Source organism: Mesoplodon densirostris, chromosome 6 (assembly GCF_025265405.1).
Source record: "Mesoplodon densirostris isolate mMesDen1 chromosome 6, mMesDen1 primary haplotype, whole genome shotgun sequence".
Classification (NCBI taxonomy): Eukaryota; Metazoa; Chordata; class Mammalia; order Artiodactyla; family Ziphiidae; genus Mesoplodon; species Mesoplodon densirostris.
Genome location: NC_082666.1, coordinates 132,984,242 through 133,002,076, shown reverse-complemented (window position 1 = coordinate 133,002,076; position 17,835 = coordinate 132,984,242). Strand labels below are relative to the sequence as shown.

The following is a 17,835-nucleotide window of genomic DNA, read 5'->3' as shown; positions in this document are numbered from 1 at the left end:
AAAAATCCGCCTGCCAATTCCTGTACACTAATGATGAAAAATCTGAAAATGAAATCAAGAAAACACTCCCATTTACCATTGCAACAAAGAGAATAAAATATCTAGGAATAAACCTACCTAAGGAGACAAAAGACCTGTATGCAGAAAATAATAAGACACTGATGAAAGAAATTAAAGATGATACAAATAGATGGAGAGATATACCATGCTCCTGGATTGGAAGAATCAATATTGTCAAAATGACTCTACTACCCAAAGCAATCTACAGATTCAATGCAATCCCTATCAAACTACCACTGGCATTTTTCACAGAACTAGAACAAAAAATTTCAAAATTTGTTTGGAAAAACAAAAGACCCTGAATAGCCAAAGCAATCTTGAGAACGAAAAACGGAGCTGGAGGAATCAGGCTCCCTGACTTCAGACTATACTACAAAGCTATAGTAATCAAGACAGTATGGTACTGGCACAAAAACAGAAAGATAGATCAATGGAACAGGATAGAAAGCCCAGAGATAAACCCACGCACATATGGTCACCTTATCTTTGATAAAGGAGGCAGGAATGTACAGTGGAGAAAGGACAGCCTCTTCAATAAGTGGTGCTGGGAAAACTGGACAGGGACATGTAAAAGTATGAGATTAGATCATTCCCTAACACCATACACAAAAATAAGCTCAAAATGGATTAAAGACCTAAATGTAAGGCCAGAAACTATCAAACTCTTAGAGGAAAACATAGGCAGAACACTCTATGACATAAATCACAGCAAGATCCTTTTGGACCCACCTCCTAGAGAAATGGAAATAAAAACAAAGATAAACAAATGGGACCTAATGAAACTTCAAAGCTTTTGCACAGCAAAGGAAACCATAAACAAGACCAAAAGACAACCCTCAGAATGGGAGAAAATATTTGCAAATGAAGCAACTGACAAAGGATTAATCTCCAAAATTTATAAGCAGCTCATGCAGCTCAATAGCAAAAAAACAAACAAGCCAATCCAAAAATGGGCAGAAGACTTAAATAGGCATTTCTCCAAAGAAGATATACAGACTGCCAACAAACACATGAAAGAATGCTCAACATCATTAATCATTAGAGAAATGCAAATCAAAACTACAATGAGATATCATCTCACACCAGTCAGAATGGCCATCATCAAGAAATCTAGAAACAATAAATGCTGGAGAGGGTGTGGAGAAAAGGGAACACTCTTGCACTGCTGGTGGGAATGTGAATGGGTACAGCCACTATGGAGAACAGTATGGAGGTTCCTTAAAAAACTAAAAATAGAACTACCATATGACCCAGCAATCCCACTACTAGGCATATACCCTGAGAAAACCATAATTCAAAAAGAGACATGTACCAAAATGTTCATTGCAGCTCTATTCACAATAGCCCAGAGATGGAAACAACCTAAGTGTCCATCATCGGATGAATGGATAAAGAAGATGTGGCACATATATACAATGGAATATTACTCAGCCATAAAAAGAAACGAAACTGAGCTATTTGTAATGAGGTGGATAGACCTAGAGTCTGTCATACAGAGTGAAGTAAGTCAGAAAGAGAAAAACAAATACCGTATGCTAACACATATATATGGAATTAAAAAAAAATGTCATGAAGAACCTAGGGGTAAAACGGGAATAAAGACACAGACCTACTTGAGAATGGACTTGAGGATATGGGGAGGGGGAAGGGTAAGCTGTGACAAAGCGAAAGAGAGGCATGGACATATATACACTACCAAACGTAAGGTAGATAGCTAGTGGGAAGCAGCCGCAGAGCACAGGGAGATCAGCTCGGTGCTTTGTGACTGCCTGGAGGGGTGGGATGGGGAGGGTGGGAGGGAGGGAGATGCATGAGGGAAGGGATGTGGGAACAGATGTATATGTATGACTGATTCACTTTGTTATAAAGCAGAAACTAATAAAAAAAAATCCGCCTGCCAATGCAGGGGACATGGGTTCGAGCCCTGGTCCAGGTAGATCCCATGTGCCACAGAGCAACTAGGCCTGTGCGCCACAACTACTGAGCCTGCGCTCTAGAGCCTGCGAGCCACAACAACTGACCCCACGTGCTACAACTACTGAAGCCTGTGCGCCTAGAGCCCGTGCTCTGCAACAAGAGAAGCCACCGCAATGAGAAGCTCATGCACCGCAACAGAGTAGCCCCCACTCACCACAACTAGAGAAAGCCCGTGTGCAGCAACGAAGACCCAACGCAGCCAAAAATAAACAAACAAATAAATAAATAAAGTTTTTAAAAAAAAGGTCAGTAAGTCAAATTACGCACGATAAGCAAGTATAAGAGAGAGAACAAAGTAGAGGAACTAATTAGAAGGCTTGCTGCACTGACACCAAGCCAAGAAGCCTGCGAGCAAAGACAGGCAATCAGAGAAGCAAGTCAGCGGTGAAGGGAGCTGTGGGTTCTCTGCAGAAATAACAAAGGATGAAGGCAAAGGCGTAGGACGCAGCCTCAGAACACACGCACCCAAGCGCACGGAAACCTCACAGAAAACAAAGATGTCAGGGTGAGAGGTGAGTTAGTGCAGAATGTTACAGAGGTCAGGGGGCAAGAGCTGCACTGCAAAGACGAAACAGGAACCTCAAAGGCAGAGGCCAGCAGCACCAAAAGGAAGACAAAGTGACATGACTCAAGTGGAGGGGCAGCACCCACACGCGGATGAGAGCAGAAGCCAGAACACTGCCAGCAAAGGGGGAAGAGCTTCCAGGTGACGACATCCTGAGGGAGAAGTCTGGCTAAGGAAAACACGAGGTCCAAATAAAAGGCATTTCAGTGTACCCAATGAGGTAAAACTTGTGTTAACATCTTGACGCAAGAATTGTGTACAGTATTATAAGCAAGCCTGATTTTTAAAAAAATCAGCTCAAGATAAAAATAGGAAACTGATTCAAGATGCTTGAATAGCAAGAGATGAAAGTTGCTAGAAATAGGGAAGATACCTCATTAGGCAGGAAACTCCATCAAGGTGATTTTCATATACATTTTCAAAATGTGCATCTCAGGGCAAGATTATCAGAATCACAATTCTGGTAAAAGGTGGTCATACCTCCTATGAGACTGGTTCCTCGAGTTTAGTCTGGCGCTAATATCATCTTAAGGTTGAGTGTTCTAAGGTTTCTCTCTAGCAAAATCAAATGTATGTACATATCTCTGAAGCTACCTATACTCAAAATAATGCTGAAAACACTGTACTAGAATACTGAAGCAACAGGATCTTTTAAACATGACTTTATTCACCAATTATAAGCACAGGTTGATGTTCTGACAAATACAGACACTCTTGGAACCACTACCACAATCGAAAGCACATCCATCACCCCAAAAGGTCCCTCATGTTCCTTTGAAGCCAACACCCCCTCCTTCTAGCAAACACTGATCTGCTCTCTGTCACAGAAATTGGATTTGCCTTTTCTTATCATTTCATACAAATGGATTCATACAATATGTACTCTTGTGCCTGGCTTCTTTCACTTAGTGTGCTTTTGACTGACCCATGTTGTTGCAGGTATTAATAGGCTATTCCTTTTCAATGCTGAGTAGCATTCCAATATATTGTCAAACAACACATACACTCTTATATATAATGGTTATCTATATAATCAAACTATATATGTGGAACATTTCATAATTTTTCTAAAAACACACTTTCATAAGAGATACATCAAAAATGGATAAAGCATTGAAAATCAACTACAGGGCCTCCCTGGTGGCGCAGTGGTTGAGAGTCCGCCTGCCGATGCAGGGGATACGGGTTCGTGCCCCGGTCTGGGAGGATCCCATATGCCGCGGAGCGGCTGGGCCCGTGAGCCATGGCCGCTGGGCCTGCGCGTCCAGAGCCTGTGCTCCGCAACGGGAGAGGCCACGGCAGTGAGAGGCCCGCATACCGAAAAAAAAAAAAAAAAAAAAAAAAAGAAAATCAACTACAATTTTAAAAAAGAAAAAAATACCTATCAGAAGAATCAAAAAAAAAGAAAAAAAAATAGATAAAGCAAAAAGTCCCAGATTTTGCAGATACTAAGTAATCAAGGACAGTAGGTTATTTATACTGTGCATAATGTCTTGGTATTTAGAGGTATATAATAATAGAATATTAACTTTGAAATATTTCCCTTAATGTTTAGTTCTTGTTTTATCTTTATTTTTGGGAATCTCCTTAATTTGATTCACATTTTTACTGAGCTTCCAGGTCCTTATCAACTGTACAGAAATCAAACAGCTGAAGAAGTTAAATATTTCAAACCTCATGGGGAATAAATTCAGAAACTAACATAGACTTTGCTTTACATCATGGAAAATAAATTGTTTTATTAATCCTCACAGAAAGCAGTATAGAAGTTTATGAAGTGAAGCAGAAACCTATTAAGCACATAGTGTCTCACACTGTTGAGAAACTATAATCAAACATTGATAAAACTGGACTTTAGGATTAAATATGGCTCTAGACATCATAGGGCAAAAAGGTGCTTTACTGCATAAAGAAGATATACGCAAAGGGAGAAGAAAAAGTAATCAAATTCTCAACACTAATCATGGACTGATATAAAATGCTTGACAAGATCTGAGGGCCTGCACTTTGGTAAGATTTTACTTTCTAATCATATAAGGTATGGGGTTAGTTATTTTACAATGGGCCAAATTCTGTTTGAGTCATTCCTTATCACTCAGAAGGTTAAAAGTTCAATTTCATAGTAAATTGGATAGTACGGTACAAAAATAATAAAGTACAATTTTAAAGATAAAATTGTATTACTAAAAACTGTGTAAGTCTATATTAATACAGAATTAGAAAAAGTGACTCCTACTGGGTTATTGACATGTGATACGAAAAATGTGTCATCTCAAGACACGGAAATACAAACCAAGACAGCCAGGGCGAACATGTATATCTACATAAACAGATAAATTTTTATTCAAATCATATCTTTTGGGGAAAAAGAAACAAGTAAGAATGGTAATCATTTCAACTTAACAAATATCTACTGGGCACCTAAATACCACGTTTACTGAGCGTAGTCAGGCGAATTCACAGTTTAAAGACCTTAAGTAACAGCTGATTGGATGATACACATTAAAACTGATAATACAGAGGAGTAACAGTATGTATTCATTTTTTATTGCTGTGTCATAAAGTACTACAAACTCAGCAGCTTAAGACAGACCTATTTGTGGTCTCAGGAGTCTGGGCGTGGTTAGCAGGGTCCTCTGCTCGGGGTCTCACCAGGCAGAAGTCAAGGTGTCAGCCAGGGCTGTCATTCCCATCTGAGGCTCAGGATCCTCTTCCAAGCTCACTGGTTCCTGGCAGAATTCACTCCCTTGTGGCTGTCACGGCTAAGGTCACTACATTCTTGCTAGCTGTTGGTCAGAGACCCCTATCAGCTCCCAGAGGACACCTGTGCTTCCCTGCCACGTGAACGCATGCTTCTTCCCAGGCCAGCAGCAGCTGTCTCTCTGACCTTCTCCCTTCCAGGCTGCTATGAGGGAGGCTTATAAAATAGTGACGTGACCACAGGAGTGGCTACCCCATCAGCAGGGCCATACAACACAGCTTAACCAAGGGGCTGCAACACACCCTGTTCACGGGTTCCCCCATGCTGCAGTGGAGGGATAACGTCAGGCCTGGCCCCTGGAGTCAGGAATTTGGGGGCCACCTTAGAATTCAGCAGGTAAAGGATGTTATGAGGGCAAGAGAAGAAACACAAGATTCAGACTGGCAGAGCAAGGCAAGGAAAAGGAGCTTAACAGGTGAGTCCTTGCAGGTCAAGCTCAGGCACTGCTCTTGAAATTTTTTTTTCTTTCTTTCTTTGTTTTCTTTCTTTCCTTCCTTCCTTTTCTTTCTTTCTTCCTTTCCTCCTTTCCTCCTTTCTTCCTTTCTTCTTTTTTTTTTTTTTTTTTTGCGGTATGCGGGCCTCTCACTGTTGTGGCCTCCCCCGTTGCGGAGCACAGGCTCTGGACACGCAGGCTCCGGACGCGCAGGCTCAGCGGCCATGGCTCATGGGCCCAGCCGCTCCGCGGCATATGGGATCCTCCCAGACCGGGGCACGAACCCGTATCCCCTGCATCGGCAGGCGGACTCTCAACCACTTGCGCCACCAGGGAGGCCCTTCCTTTCTTCTTTTAAATGAAGAAATTAAGGCTCAGAAAAGTTAAGTAACTTGCCCAAGGTTGCACAGTGTGGACCTGCCCAAAGGAAATGTCTGAATTAACCTACCTGGGTAAATGGCTGGTTAGGTCACTGGTTACCTAGGGAAATGGCTGGAGGTAGGAGTGAGAGTGAGGAGGGACGGAGGGTGCCTTCAGGTGAAGAGAAACACAGGTGTCAGGACGTAGCTCCAGCAGGCCCCACACAGTGGGGAAGCTGCAGTACGGGCCTCAGCTCAGCATGACGAGAGCGCACGGCACTGCGGGGCGGGACCGGGATGAGTGCGGAGAGCCTGGCAGGGCCCCGCTCACTACGGCTCTTCTGAAAACGGAACGTTCAGGCCTGTGTGAAGCTACAGGAGGACTTCAGGCAGAGTGGAGACAAACGGTGTCTGATTTCAAAAAGATGCCTCAGGCAGGAATGGTGTATCACAGCCTTCACAGCAAACTTTTTATGCAATTTCAACAGTGTCACATATTAGTTATCAATACAAATTACATACCAAATATATGCAGGGAAACTAAGGAGTCATAATAGACGCTGAAGAACTCTAGTGAAAAGTAAGTGTATGCCCCCCAAAAGCCAGCTGTCTACCTTTTCAAGAGCAGGAGGAAACTGGAGAAAAAGCAGTAGTGTAAGTGCACTGGCACCAAAGGCCTACCTTCATTTCACCACTTCCACCAGCACTCAGCACGTTTCTCCATCCTTGTTCCCTGGCCCTATTTATTTTCTCCAACTTTTGGGGAAAAGAAACAAAGAAACAAAACACCATTTCAAATATTTAGTATAAAGTACATGAAATACATTTAGAAATAAAATGGAATCAGTGTCTCCCTTTAAAAAAAAAGGGCGGGGGGGACTTCCCTGGTGGCACAGTGGTTGGGAGTCCTCCTGCCAATGCAGAGGACGCAAGTTTGATCCCTGGTCCGGGAGGATCCCGCGTGCCACGGAGCGGCTGAGCCCGTGTGCTACAGCTACTGATCCTGCGCTCTAGAGCCCGCGAGCCACAACTACTGAGCCCACAGGCCTAGAGCCCGTGCTCTGCAGCAAGAGAGGCCACTGCGATGGGAAGCAAGTGCACTGCAGCGAGGCATGGCCCCCACTCGCCGCAACTAGAGGGGACCTGCGTGCAGCAATGGGGACCCAACGCAGCCAGGAAAAAAAAAAAAAAAAAAGGCGCCTGTGGAGGAGGCAGTGCATCACACCGGGGAAATGGACCATCCTCTTACCCTTTCCTTTTCTTGCCTTTTCATCTGTTCAGCCTTCATTAAACTAATCTGTAACAAGTTTTAAAAACAAACTTTTTAGAACTCTTGAAACTACTATCCTCTCCAACTTGGCAGGGGAAAAAAGTAAGAGCAAAATAACTACCTGATCCTTTTGTTTCTTTTCTTTTTCATTCAATTCCAACCTTCTCTTCCTTGCTGGTTCCTTAAATAAAAAAAGAACATTTTTTATCAATAATAAATACTACTTCTTCTAGTTTCATCAGTAAAGCTAGCATACCAATGGTAGATGTATGCCCAGGGAGGTTAAAAAACAGAGATAAGTTAGAGGTATTTGTTTGAAAGAAATAAGGAGGAAAGGTTTGGAGGTTTTATAAGATTTGTTTCTTCTTTTATAATTATTTTTACAAAGCTTTAAAATAAGCAGACAGATGTTTTTATACCTCAAACAGTTTCCTCCTTTCTTCTCCAGGATTCACTTTCTTCACTGGACTTTGATGGGCCTGGACAAAAAGTAAAACTACAAATTAGATAAGGATTTTGAAAAATTCAAATGTATGGAAATTTAAAACAGGAAAAGATGTAAAGCCAATACTGCTATAATTGTCTTTCAAAATATATTATCCCTGGGGCTTTCCTGGTGGTGCAGTGGTTAAGAATCTGCCTGCCAATGCAGGGGATGTGGGTTCGATCCCTGGTCCGGGAAGATCCCCCATGCTGAGGAGCAACTAAGTCTGTGCACCACAACTACTGAGCCTGCGCTCTAGAGCCCACAAGCCACAGCTATTGAGTCCGCATGCCACAACTACTGAAGCTGACGCGCCTAGAGCCCGTGCTCCGCAACAAGAGAAGCCACCGCAATGAGAAGCCTGCACACTGCAACAAAGAGTAGCCCCCACTCACCACAACTAGAGAAAGCCCACACGCAGCAATGAAGACCCAATGCAGCCAAAAATAAATAAAATAAATATTTTAAATAAATAAAAATAAAGTCACCTATAAAAAAGCAGATAAAGGACATACACAGAGGTTAGCAAAAATAAAGGAAATAGCCACCCAAGTCAAGGCAGAGAATACTGCCAACACGCAGAAGCCCTCCACCAGAGAGGTAGCCACCATCCTGACTTTACTAATCACTATCTTGCTTGTCTTTATGGCTTTGCCAATTATGTATGCCTTCCTAAGCAATACAGTTTAGCTTTCTGTGTTCTGAGTTGTGTATTAATGGAATTACACAATATATATTCCTTTGTATCTCACTTCTGTTGCTCAACATTGTTTTCAGAATCGTCCATGTTATTACTTGTACCTGCATTTGTTTTCTTCATTGATAAGTAATACTCCATTGATGTTGATTCCTGTCTTGCATAGTTATCTTGCACTTTTCTCAGCAGGTCTAAAGTATTTGATAATAGGGAGATTGGGATTGACATATATACACTAATATGTATAAAATAGATAACTAATAAGAGCCTGCTATATAAAAATAAAATAAAAATTTTTTTAAATAAATTAATAATAAAATAAAGTATTTGAGGGAGTCTGTCACTAGGTCTCTCCTTTCCTTTTCTGATTATCCATTTTTGCATGCTGAACTTCTATCAGGCCACTTTACTGAATTCATTAGTAGGGTTCTGCTGCTTCACTAGGAGTTTCTACATAGGGAATCATATCATCTGTAAATGTCTGTTTTCTCTTCTCTCCCAGTATTTGTGTTTCTTATTTCTTTCTCTTTTTAATTACATTAGCTAGGCTTCTGGAATAACATTAAATAATAGCAATCATTGCAAACATCTTTGTTTGGCTCCTAACTTTAATGTAAATGCTTCCAATTTTTCAGTATTATGTATGATGCCTGACATGGGTTTCTAGTATACATAACTGTGTCATGTTAAGAACTTTCCCCTCTATTTCTTGAATGAAAGAAATTTGGATTTAAAAAATTTATTTATTTATGGCTGCGTTGGGTCTTCGTTGTTGCGCGCGGGCTTTCTTTAGTTGCGGCGAGTGGGAGCTACCCTTCGTTGCAGTGCGCGGGCTTCTCCTTGAGGTGGCTTCTCCTCTTGTGGAGCATGGGCTCTAGGCATGCGGGCTTCAGTAGTTATGGCATGTGGGCTCAGTAGTTGTGGTGCACGGGCTCTAGAGCACAGGCTCAGTAGTTGTGGCGCATGGGCTTAGTTGCTCCGCGGCATGTGGGATCTTCCTGGACCAGGGCTGGAACCTGTGTCCCCTGCACTGAGAGGTAGATTCTTAACCACTGCGCCACCAGGGAGGTCACTGGATCGTTTTTAAAAACCATTTTATTGAGGTACGATGGACATACAAAAAGTTGTACATGTTTAACGTATACAACCAAAGAAGTTTTTTTTTAAGTGTTAAATTCTACTGAACTTTCAGTATCTACTGAAATAATTTATGTATGATTTTCTCAACTTACTAATGAAGTGAAATTAACCAGTTTCCTACTGTTAAACCATCCTTGCATCCCGAAATGTATCCTATTAATAATTCTTAAATCATTCTTTTGATAAATGATTTGAGTTTTTGAAAAACTTCTTTTAGGATTTCTGCATGTGTGCTCATAAGTATAATTGACCCATGGATTTCTTTCCTTTTTTATCCTGGGCTAGCTACTCAATTTTGTGAGCAATGTTAAGCCTACTGTATGATCAGTTTTTCAAACCGTTCAAAATACAATTCTATATACCAAAAAAGATTAAAAGTATTTACAGGAAACTCTAGTTATTTATCATGAACCAATTTAAAATTTTTCAGCTACCTTAGGAAAAAATGAATATAAAAAGAAACACTGTACAAAATTATTTACCTATGTTGGGTTTCAACTCAAAGGAAAGCAAATGCTACTTAAAAAAATTATTTCAGTGGTCATTTACATTATTATTAAAATAATTCAGTATTTGATTAAATCATCAAAGTGTCTCCACTAACAACTCCATTTCAAAAGCAGCTGTATTTTGGCAAAAGTCAATGTTAGGAAATTACTCTCATATACCACTTTTTGCTTCAACTTCCTAAATTTCGTAAAATGACCATAACAGATAAGCACTAAAATTCTAAATGAGAATTCAGAATATTACAAAATAAATATGACCCACAATCAATATGAAATTAATATAATTAATTCCAGAAATATATTACTGTTAAGATATTATATAGCTCACAACACATAAAAAAGAACTAGAAAGGCACCAAAAGTTTCCTTTCACTAAAAAAAAAATTCAGAAAGATATTTAAAGCTTCTGCTTACTTTAGAAATCAACACAATACATACTTTAAACATAATTTCTTCCTTAGGAAATGCAACTAACTTATTTTAATGAATACATTATTTAATTTGAGCACAATAAAATGATAATATTTAGAATATGTAACATCATCAAATGGGTTGATAAACTGTTAAAATGAGAATAATGATTCTCTTATACTGTGTTTTGGCATTTTAATTAAATGATCATCAAAAACCAAATCCATTTTATTGATACAGTATGTTTTAAACTCAAAGCTACATCATCAATGTGATAAGTGGTATTAAGTCTCATACCAGGGACTTCCCTGGCAGTCCAGTGGTTAAGACTTGGTACTTCCACTGCAGGGGGCATGGGTTTGATCCCTGGTCGGGGAACTAACATCTCGAAAGCTGCGCGGTGCAGCCCAAAAAAAAAAAAAAACCTCACACCATGACTAACTAAATGGCAAGTTTACTCCCTGACAAAACGACCCAAGCAGTAGGTTCCCGGAACCGTCCCATCTCCTCCTTACTGTATTATTAGATCCTAACTCCTAACCTAATGCTGGCTAGTTATTTCAATTCAACTTTCACTTAAGCTGAACCATGTATCTCACCACCTTGCCCCAGGAAAGACACTAGGGTTAATGAGATGACAATAATACTGAAATATTTAAAGAACAGTAGCCTTCAAACTTTTTGTAAAAGCAACCCACTGTAAGAAATATATTTCACATCCAGGCCCAATTAAGATACACACACACACACACACTCCCAAGTTCCATAAAATACTTTTACTATGTGTAGCTGAGTCTGTTACTTTCCATTCTATTACATAAAAAAAAAAAGTCCCTGATCTTCACCCACTATGGTTTTGCCACCACTAACAGATAGCAACCTCCTCTTTTAAAATAGTCAAGAGAGCGTTCTGGGGGCTCTATTACTGAAGTACAAGGAAAAAACAGTTGTATATAATGTTTTTTTATGGCATTACAATCACAAAGTTAACATTTCAAAGTATGTTTTATATATACATATATAGAATTTAAACTAGTGGGGAATGCTACCCAGGAGCTTTGTAAAAATACATATTCCCTCCGTACAAAAGAGTATTACTTGGCAACAAACAGGAATGAAGTACTGATACACGCTACAACCTTGGAAACACTATACTAAGCAAAAGAAGCCAGTCACAAAAGACCAGGTACTGTATGACTCCAGTTACATGGAACGTCCAGAACAAGCAAACCTATACAGAGACAAAAGTAGATGAGCGGTTGCCCAGGGCTAAGGGTTGGGGAACAACGGGGACTGAATATGCTAATGGGAAAAGGATCTTGTGGGGAGGCAATGAGAATGTTCTACAGTCGCTTGTGGGGATGGTTGCACAACTCTTGCAAATTCATCAGAAACCATTTAATTCCAAACTTTAAATGGATGGGTTGTATAGTATGTGAGTTATATCTTGATAAAGCTATTTTCAAAAAACACGTATCCCCAAGAGTTGCTTAATTATAATTTCTGGACACAGAGCCCTGCGTTCTATATTTTGACAAGTTCCACAGGTGAACCCTTAGGTAGCAGGTCTAGCACTGGTCTCCACATTTGTGAACCACGACACCCAACAACTTAAAAATATTAACATGAGTGATACAGCATCTCACTATACATGACCAGCTTTAAACCAGATTACACAACGGTGTGCAACAAGAGAATGTTTACCTAAGGCACCTACGTACTCTTGGGTAAGTCACATGAAAGCAAGAGTTATATTCATGTTTTGGTCCTCCAGATTGCCTCACATATAAGATACTCAAATATTTGTGAAATAAAAACGCCAAGCTGTTCCTCTGACATCACACAAGTATTTTCAGAACACTACTTCTACACAGAAGAGAAAAATATGGTTACATAAAACATCCATACTAAAAGAAAAGCGTTGTTTTGTTTCTTTGCTAAAGTCAGAACCAAAATACTGAAACATACTCACGGAGCTCCCCCTGGTGGCTTCATAACCACTCCTTTGTTTTAACTGAAGCCTTTTAGAAAACAGCTATGATTATTAATAGGAACTGGAGCAAAGAAAGTTTTTATGACATGCAGATATTTTTATGATATGCTGAGTAATAAAAACTTAATGTGTATTAGCTTAATTTTCTGCAGTTAAAAAGAGACAGACAGGACTTTCCTGGTGGTGCACTGGTTAAGAATCTGCCTGCCAATGCAGGGGATACGGGTTCAATCCCTGGCCTGGGAAGATCCCACTACACAGTATCTTGTAATAACCTATAATGGAATATAATGCCCCCCCCAAACTGAATCACTATGCTGTACACCTGAAACTAACACAATATGATAGATCAACTATACTTCAACTTAAAAAAATTTACCATTTTAACCATTTTTTAGTGTACAATTCTGTGGCATTAAGTACATTCACACTGTCGTGCAAAGAAATCTGTCATGAAACGTTGTTTAAATAAGCTGCGTGATTATTTCATGTGCTAATTATTATTTAGTTCTCACTGGTCTGGTCTAGAAAATCATGCCAAATGCCTAAAAACTTTAAGGGCAACAACCTTGCCTGAACTCCAAAACTCTTATAACTATCACCTGAATCATGTACCTGTCTCTAACTACTTGATGGGATGATATCTGCCATTCAGGATATCATTAACTGGAATCTGAAAACACCACAGCGTGCTGCTCTTGCGTACTGAGTAAACGCTGACTGAAAATGAGGGAAACGTTAAGAACACGACCAGCCACGTGAAAGAACAAACACTTGGCCACGATCCCACCCCAGGGTGAGGACCACCTGCTACACCCTCAGCCCAGCCTCACCAAGCGCTCTGACCTCTCCACTTGGTCAGGCAAACACTTGGCCCAGAGATAAGGCAAATGACCTTCTACAAGTCCACTCAAGTATGTATTTGGGTTACAAGAGAAAGTTAAAGGGATCATATTAATTTTTAGTCTCTTCAGTACAACTATGGATAATAATCTTAGTAGACTACTCGTCTTCCTAACTAAAGAGCTATTGAGTCTATTTTCTTCCTCCTGTGAGCTTATGGAGTACAGACACATACTAGTGTGCTCAGGAGGTGGTCATCATCATTTTCTCTCTCTTGGTTTTGTTTTTCTAATAGTTATCAATCTGTTAACAACGGTAACAAAATGGCTTCTGCACAGAGTTTCACTAACAACTTTTGCGTGTTACTCATTCTTTTAAAGAATGAACACTTGAGTGACTTGACAAACTCTAAGTCAGCTCTCTAATCCACCCATCACTCACTTATGCAGTCAGCGTTTACTGGGGGCCCCACTGGCTCAGGTACCAGCGAACACCACCACCCCTGCTCTCACAGACTCACACCTCCACAGAGGAGGCTGGAAACAAGCACATGCAAGAAAAACAGCAGAGGAAAAAGCAGACGGAGCTGCGGGGGTGGGCCAGAAGGGTGGATGGCGGTTCTACCCGTAGAGTGGCGAGCACAGCCCGGAAGGAAGGAAGGAAGAAAACGATGCGAGAGAGAGTCCTCCAGGAGGAGAGAGGAGCAAGTGCAAGTGCTCTTCTGCAGGTAAGTGCTCGGCATGTCCGAGGACAGCAAGGTGTCACGAGCGCTGCTGGATGGAGACCAGCAAGGAGGGAGCAGAGATGAGACTTGCGGAGGTAAAAAGGGCACCTTCTCCGAGCGGGAGGAACGGCTGCTGGCACCCCTTGAGCAGGAGAGGGTGACGATTACCCTTCAGAGCAGCATTGAGGCTGCCGTGTGCGGACAGACGCAGGACGCTGGTCTGAGAGCAGTGAGGTCAGGCCAGGGAGGGCGAGGTGGCCTGGACCGGTGTTTGACAGAGCGGCGAGCAGCAGTCAGGCTGCGAACAGAACAGGTTCTGCAGGCGGTGGACAGGATGTGACGGTGACGGGGCGTCAGCGGACTTCAGGGGCGTGAGGCAAGACAAGAACGATGAGCCTGGGGACGGCACGGGGACGGCCGTTCAGACTTACACAGCCTCACGCTGGAATGCCTGCCAGACACCCACTTAGAAATGTGAGGACAGCACCGGGCTGGAGCTCAGGAAAGGAGTCCAGGCTCGAGATGCAGGTGTGTCGGTTTACAGGTGCTGCCAGAGCACGAGGATGGTCCGGGAAGGAGGTGTCCCCGGCTGGCGTCCCGAAGCACTCGAGCGCCAGGGGTCAGCGAGAGCGGGAGGGGCTTGCGCAGTGGCAGGAGGAGCCGGCGGGCGGGGAGGAGGACAGGCAGCAGAGCGTGATATCTGGACTCACGTGAAGAAGAAGTTCAAGAAAGAGTAGGTAACCAAGTGAGTCCAAGACTGAGGCACAGGAAGAAGACACCTGACCCCTGGACGTACCCAACCGGGCTCCCTGCGGTCCTCAGGCCGCGTCCTAACAGATGTGACAAAGCAAGAGGAAAGGGGAAGCAAGGAAGCGAAGACGTACAGACAAGGCTGGGGGAAGTTCTGCCGTTAAAGGAGCAGAGATACAGGGAAAGGGCTGGATCCAGGGAGACACGGGAGGGAGGATTTTGTTAAGAAGACTGAAGATATAACATGTCTGTTTGCTAACAGGAATGATTCAGGAGAGAGGAAAAATATGATACAGAAGAGAGGGTGAAGTCCTTTAGGAGGCAGAAATACTAACAACAGATGGTCCACAAACAGCTGGGTCGGCTCTGGATCAAAACACAAACAGATCAGCAAAGTAACAGGAAGAAAGGCAGGATATTTACAAACACCTAGGGCTGACTGGCAGGAGGGCTGCTGAGTGTGGGCAATGACCTTGCTTCCTATTTCACTGAGAAAACAGAAGCAAGTGGAAGGAAATTGAGGTGAGGTGAAGAACAAGGAGAAAGCAGGAGATAACCATCTTAGAAAATGGGAGGGTAACTGGACTGTGAAACATAACAGGGTGGTGGCGACAGTGCTTGCCTGACGCTGGGGGTTTAAATTTAAAGAGAGACCGGTTAGGACAGCTGCCTGTTTTTCCCACCACATTCCACTGGGGCAAGACAGTCGAGGTTCTGGAAACTATTACAATGAGAGAACATGAAATTAAAGCCGGAGAAAGAAAATAAAAATGAAGAGACGGACAATGAAAAAACTAGTTAAGATCCATGGATCCAAACAGAACTAAGAAGTTTTGGTGGCAGAGTCCTCAGGGAATGAGCTGAAAACACAGGAAGTAGTGGTCAGAGAGTGGGGTACTTGTAACTGAGACTACGAAATAGATGCTACTATTGATGACAAATGTGATGGCATGACTACAGGGGAGACTTCCAAGGTGAGGCAGGAGACACGATCACTGATGAACGAGAACCATCAAGAAAACAAGGCCGTGCACTACTGCAAGGGTCATCTTCTCAGATAATGAAGTCACCAAGAATCCTGACAGTGTGGGGAAGTGTCTAAGGTGACCCTCACACAGAGGCGCAGCAGCTGACATGAAGCCTGGCGGAGCGGCTTAGGGAGCAGGGCAGAGTCTGGCAATGACAAGCGAAGAACACGCCTCCATCGTCCCACCTCTAGGCCCGGCAGGACTGAGGGACCAGAGGGAAAACGGTCCCCAAGAGAGACACATGAGTGTGTTCAGGGCAAGCCAGGTTTTAGAGCAAAAGAGGTGAAGACACTCTTGACAAGGTTAGAACACAGGGGGTTTTGCTGCTGATGTGCTATCCCAGGCTCTGTGGAAGGGTTCAGGGTTCAAGGTTGGATCGGGGGAGGACCAGGGCCTTAGGGAGCTGAGAGGCTGTGGAACGAGGGCACGCCGGGGGCGCTGGGTGACTTGTGGTGACTGAAGAGGGCTAAAGGCTATGATGGAATCGCTCCATTTAGGCCTGAATAAACATGGTACCAAAAACCAGAAACACAAACGCGGTGTGCCAGCTGTGACAATGCCCCTCAGCTCGCAGTCCACCCTTCACTGTCCTGCTCGTGACCCTGGAGCTGGACAGGGCAAACCTCAGGCCTGCAGCAGGATGTAAGCTCTGTCCGCAGACCATGTTGGAGGGAGGGACGCTGCACAAGGAAAGGGCTTCTCTTCCTCTTGTCCCTGTGGGTGCAGGATATGGGGTGACAGCACCCCTGCAGGCAGAGTACCCCCGGCAGCCTCTCTGCGAGTTTCAGCGGCAGCCTCAAGGCCAGCTGCCCGCCGCACCGGGTGCCCCAGCCGGCAGCCCAGCCCAAAGAGCCCAGCAGTGCCCTGCAGGCTCCTCCATGGGCCTCTCAGCACAGTTCACCCTATGAAGGTTCCAGGAGTCTGATCAGCTCCACAATGGACAGTCTCGCATCTGCCAGCCTCAGCCCTGGCACCTCAGGGAACTCCACTACCCAGGGGTCGCCTCCATCCACACCCAGCAGGCTCTGAGTCTCAGCTTTAAGGGCAGGCGGGGTGATACTGTGGCCTCTGTCTCTCCTATGGGGCCCTGCCTCTGCACCAGGAGCAGTGCCTGCTTCCTGCATCTGTCTGCCAGGCCTGTATTCTTTAGAGTTCTCTTTACCCCTTAGAAGTCAATTACCTAAAAACAGATAATAATTACTTACACTAAACTTTCCCCTATCAAATTATTATGTTTTCTGTCTCCTGACTAGATGCTGACTTACATAACTTATTTGAAGACTGCTTTACAGGGATCATGTTGAACTACTTTATCATAGCTTCTACCCAAAGAGACGGACCACCCCTACTAGGAGGTCTGTCTTACAGCATTACACACACCTTTGTAACTACATGTGTGTGTAGTTGCACATGCATACGCAGTGCAAACCAACAGGTTCCATATACCAGAGAACACAGCTAGTGACATGAAGAAAAATATCAAATTCCTGCAACTGATACTCTGTGTTCTTAGACACAACCCCTAAATGCTACAAGCCTTCATTTTCATCTGAAATATGACAGACTATATGATCATATTCCTCCAGCTCTATGATTTTATTTATCTCATCGTGAATTCTTTTTTTTGTGTGTGTGGTACGCGGGCCTCTCACTGTTGTGGCCTCTCCTGTTGCGAAGCACAGGCTCCGGACGCCCAGGCTCAGCGGCCATGGCTCACAGGCCCAGCTGCTCCGCGGCATGTGGGATCCTCCCGGACCAGGGCATGGACCCGTGTCCCCTGCATCGGCAGGCAGACTCTCAACCACTGCGCCACCAGGGAAGCCCTTCATCG

General features: G+C 43.2%; 1 protein-coding gene across 8 annotated transcripts in view; it reads right to left on the bottom strand.

Annotated features, from left to right (window-relative positions):
- Positions 1-17,835, bottom strand: part of NEK1 (NIMA related kinase 1) — a 209,758-nt gene that overhangs the window by 135,167 nt on the left and 56,756 nt on the right. For 7 of the 8 annotated variants that reach the window (XM_060102678.1, XM_060102680.1, XM_060102679.1 and 4 more), the window contains 4 exons: positions 7,845-7,904; positions 7,547-7,606; positions 7,405-7,452; positions 6,837-6,911 (listed from right to left, as the gene is read on the bottom strand). In XM_060102678.1, coding sequence (XP_059958661.1) covers positions 6,837-6,911; positions 7,405-7,452; positions 7,547-7,606; positions 7,845-7,904 — 243 coding nt within the window. Of the gene's footprint in view, positions 1-5,216; positions 5,332-6,836; positions 6,912-7,404; positions 7,453-7,546; positions 7,607-7,844; positions 7,905-17,835 lie in introns of those variants that run through there. The other variant, XM_060102683.1, reaches the window with a different exon arrangement.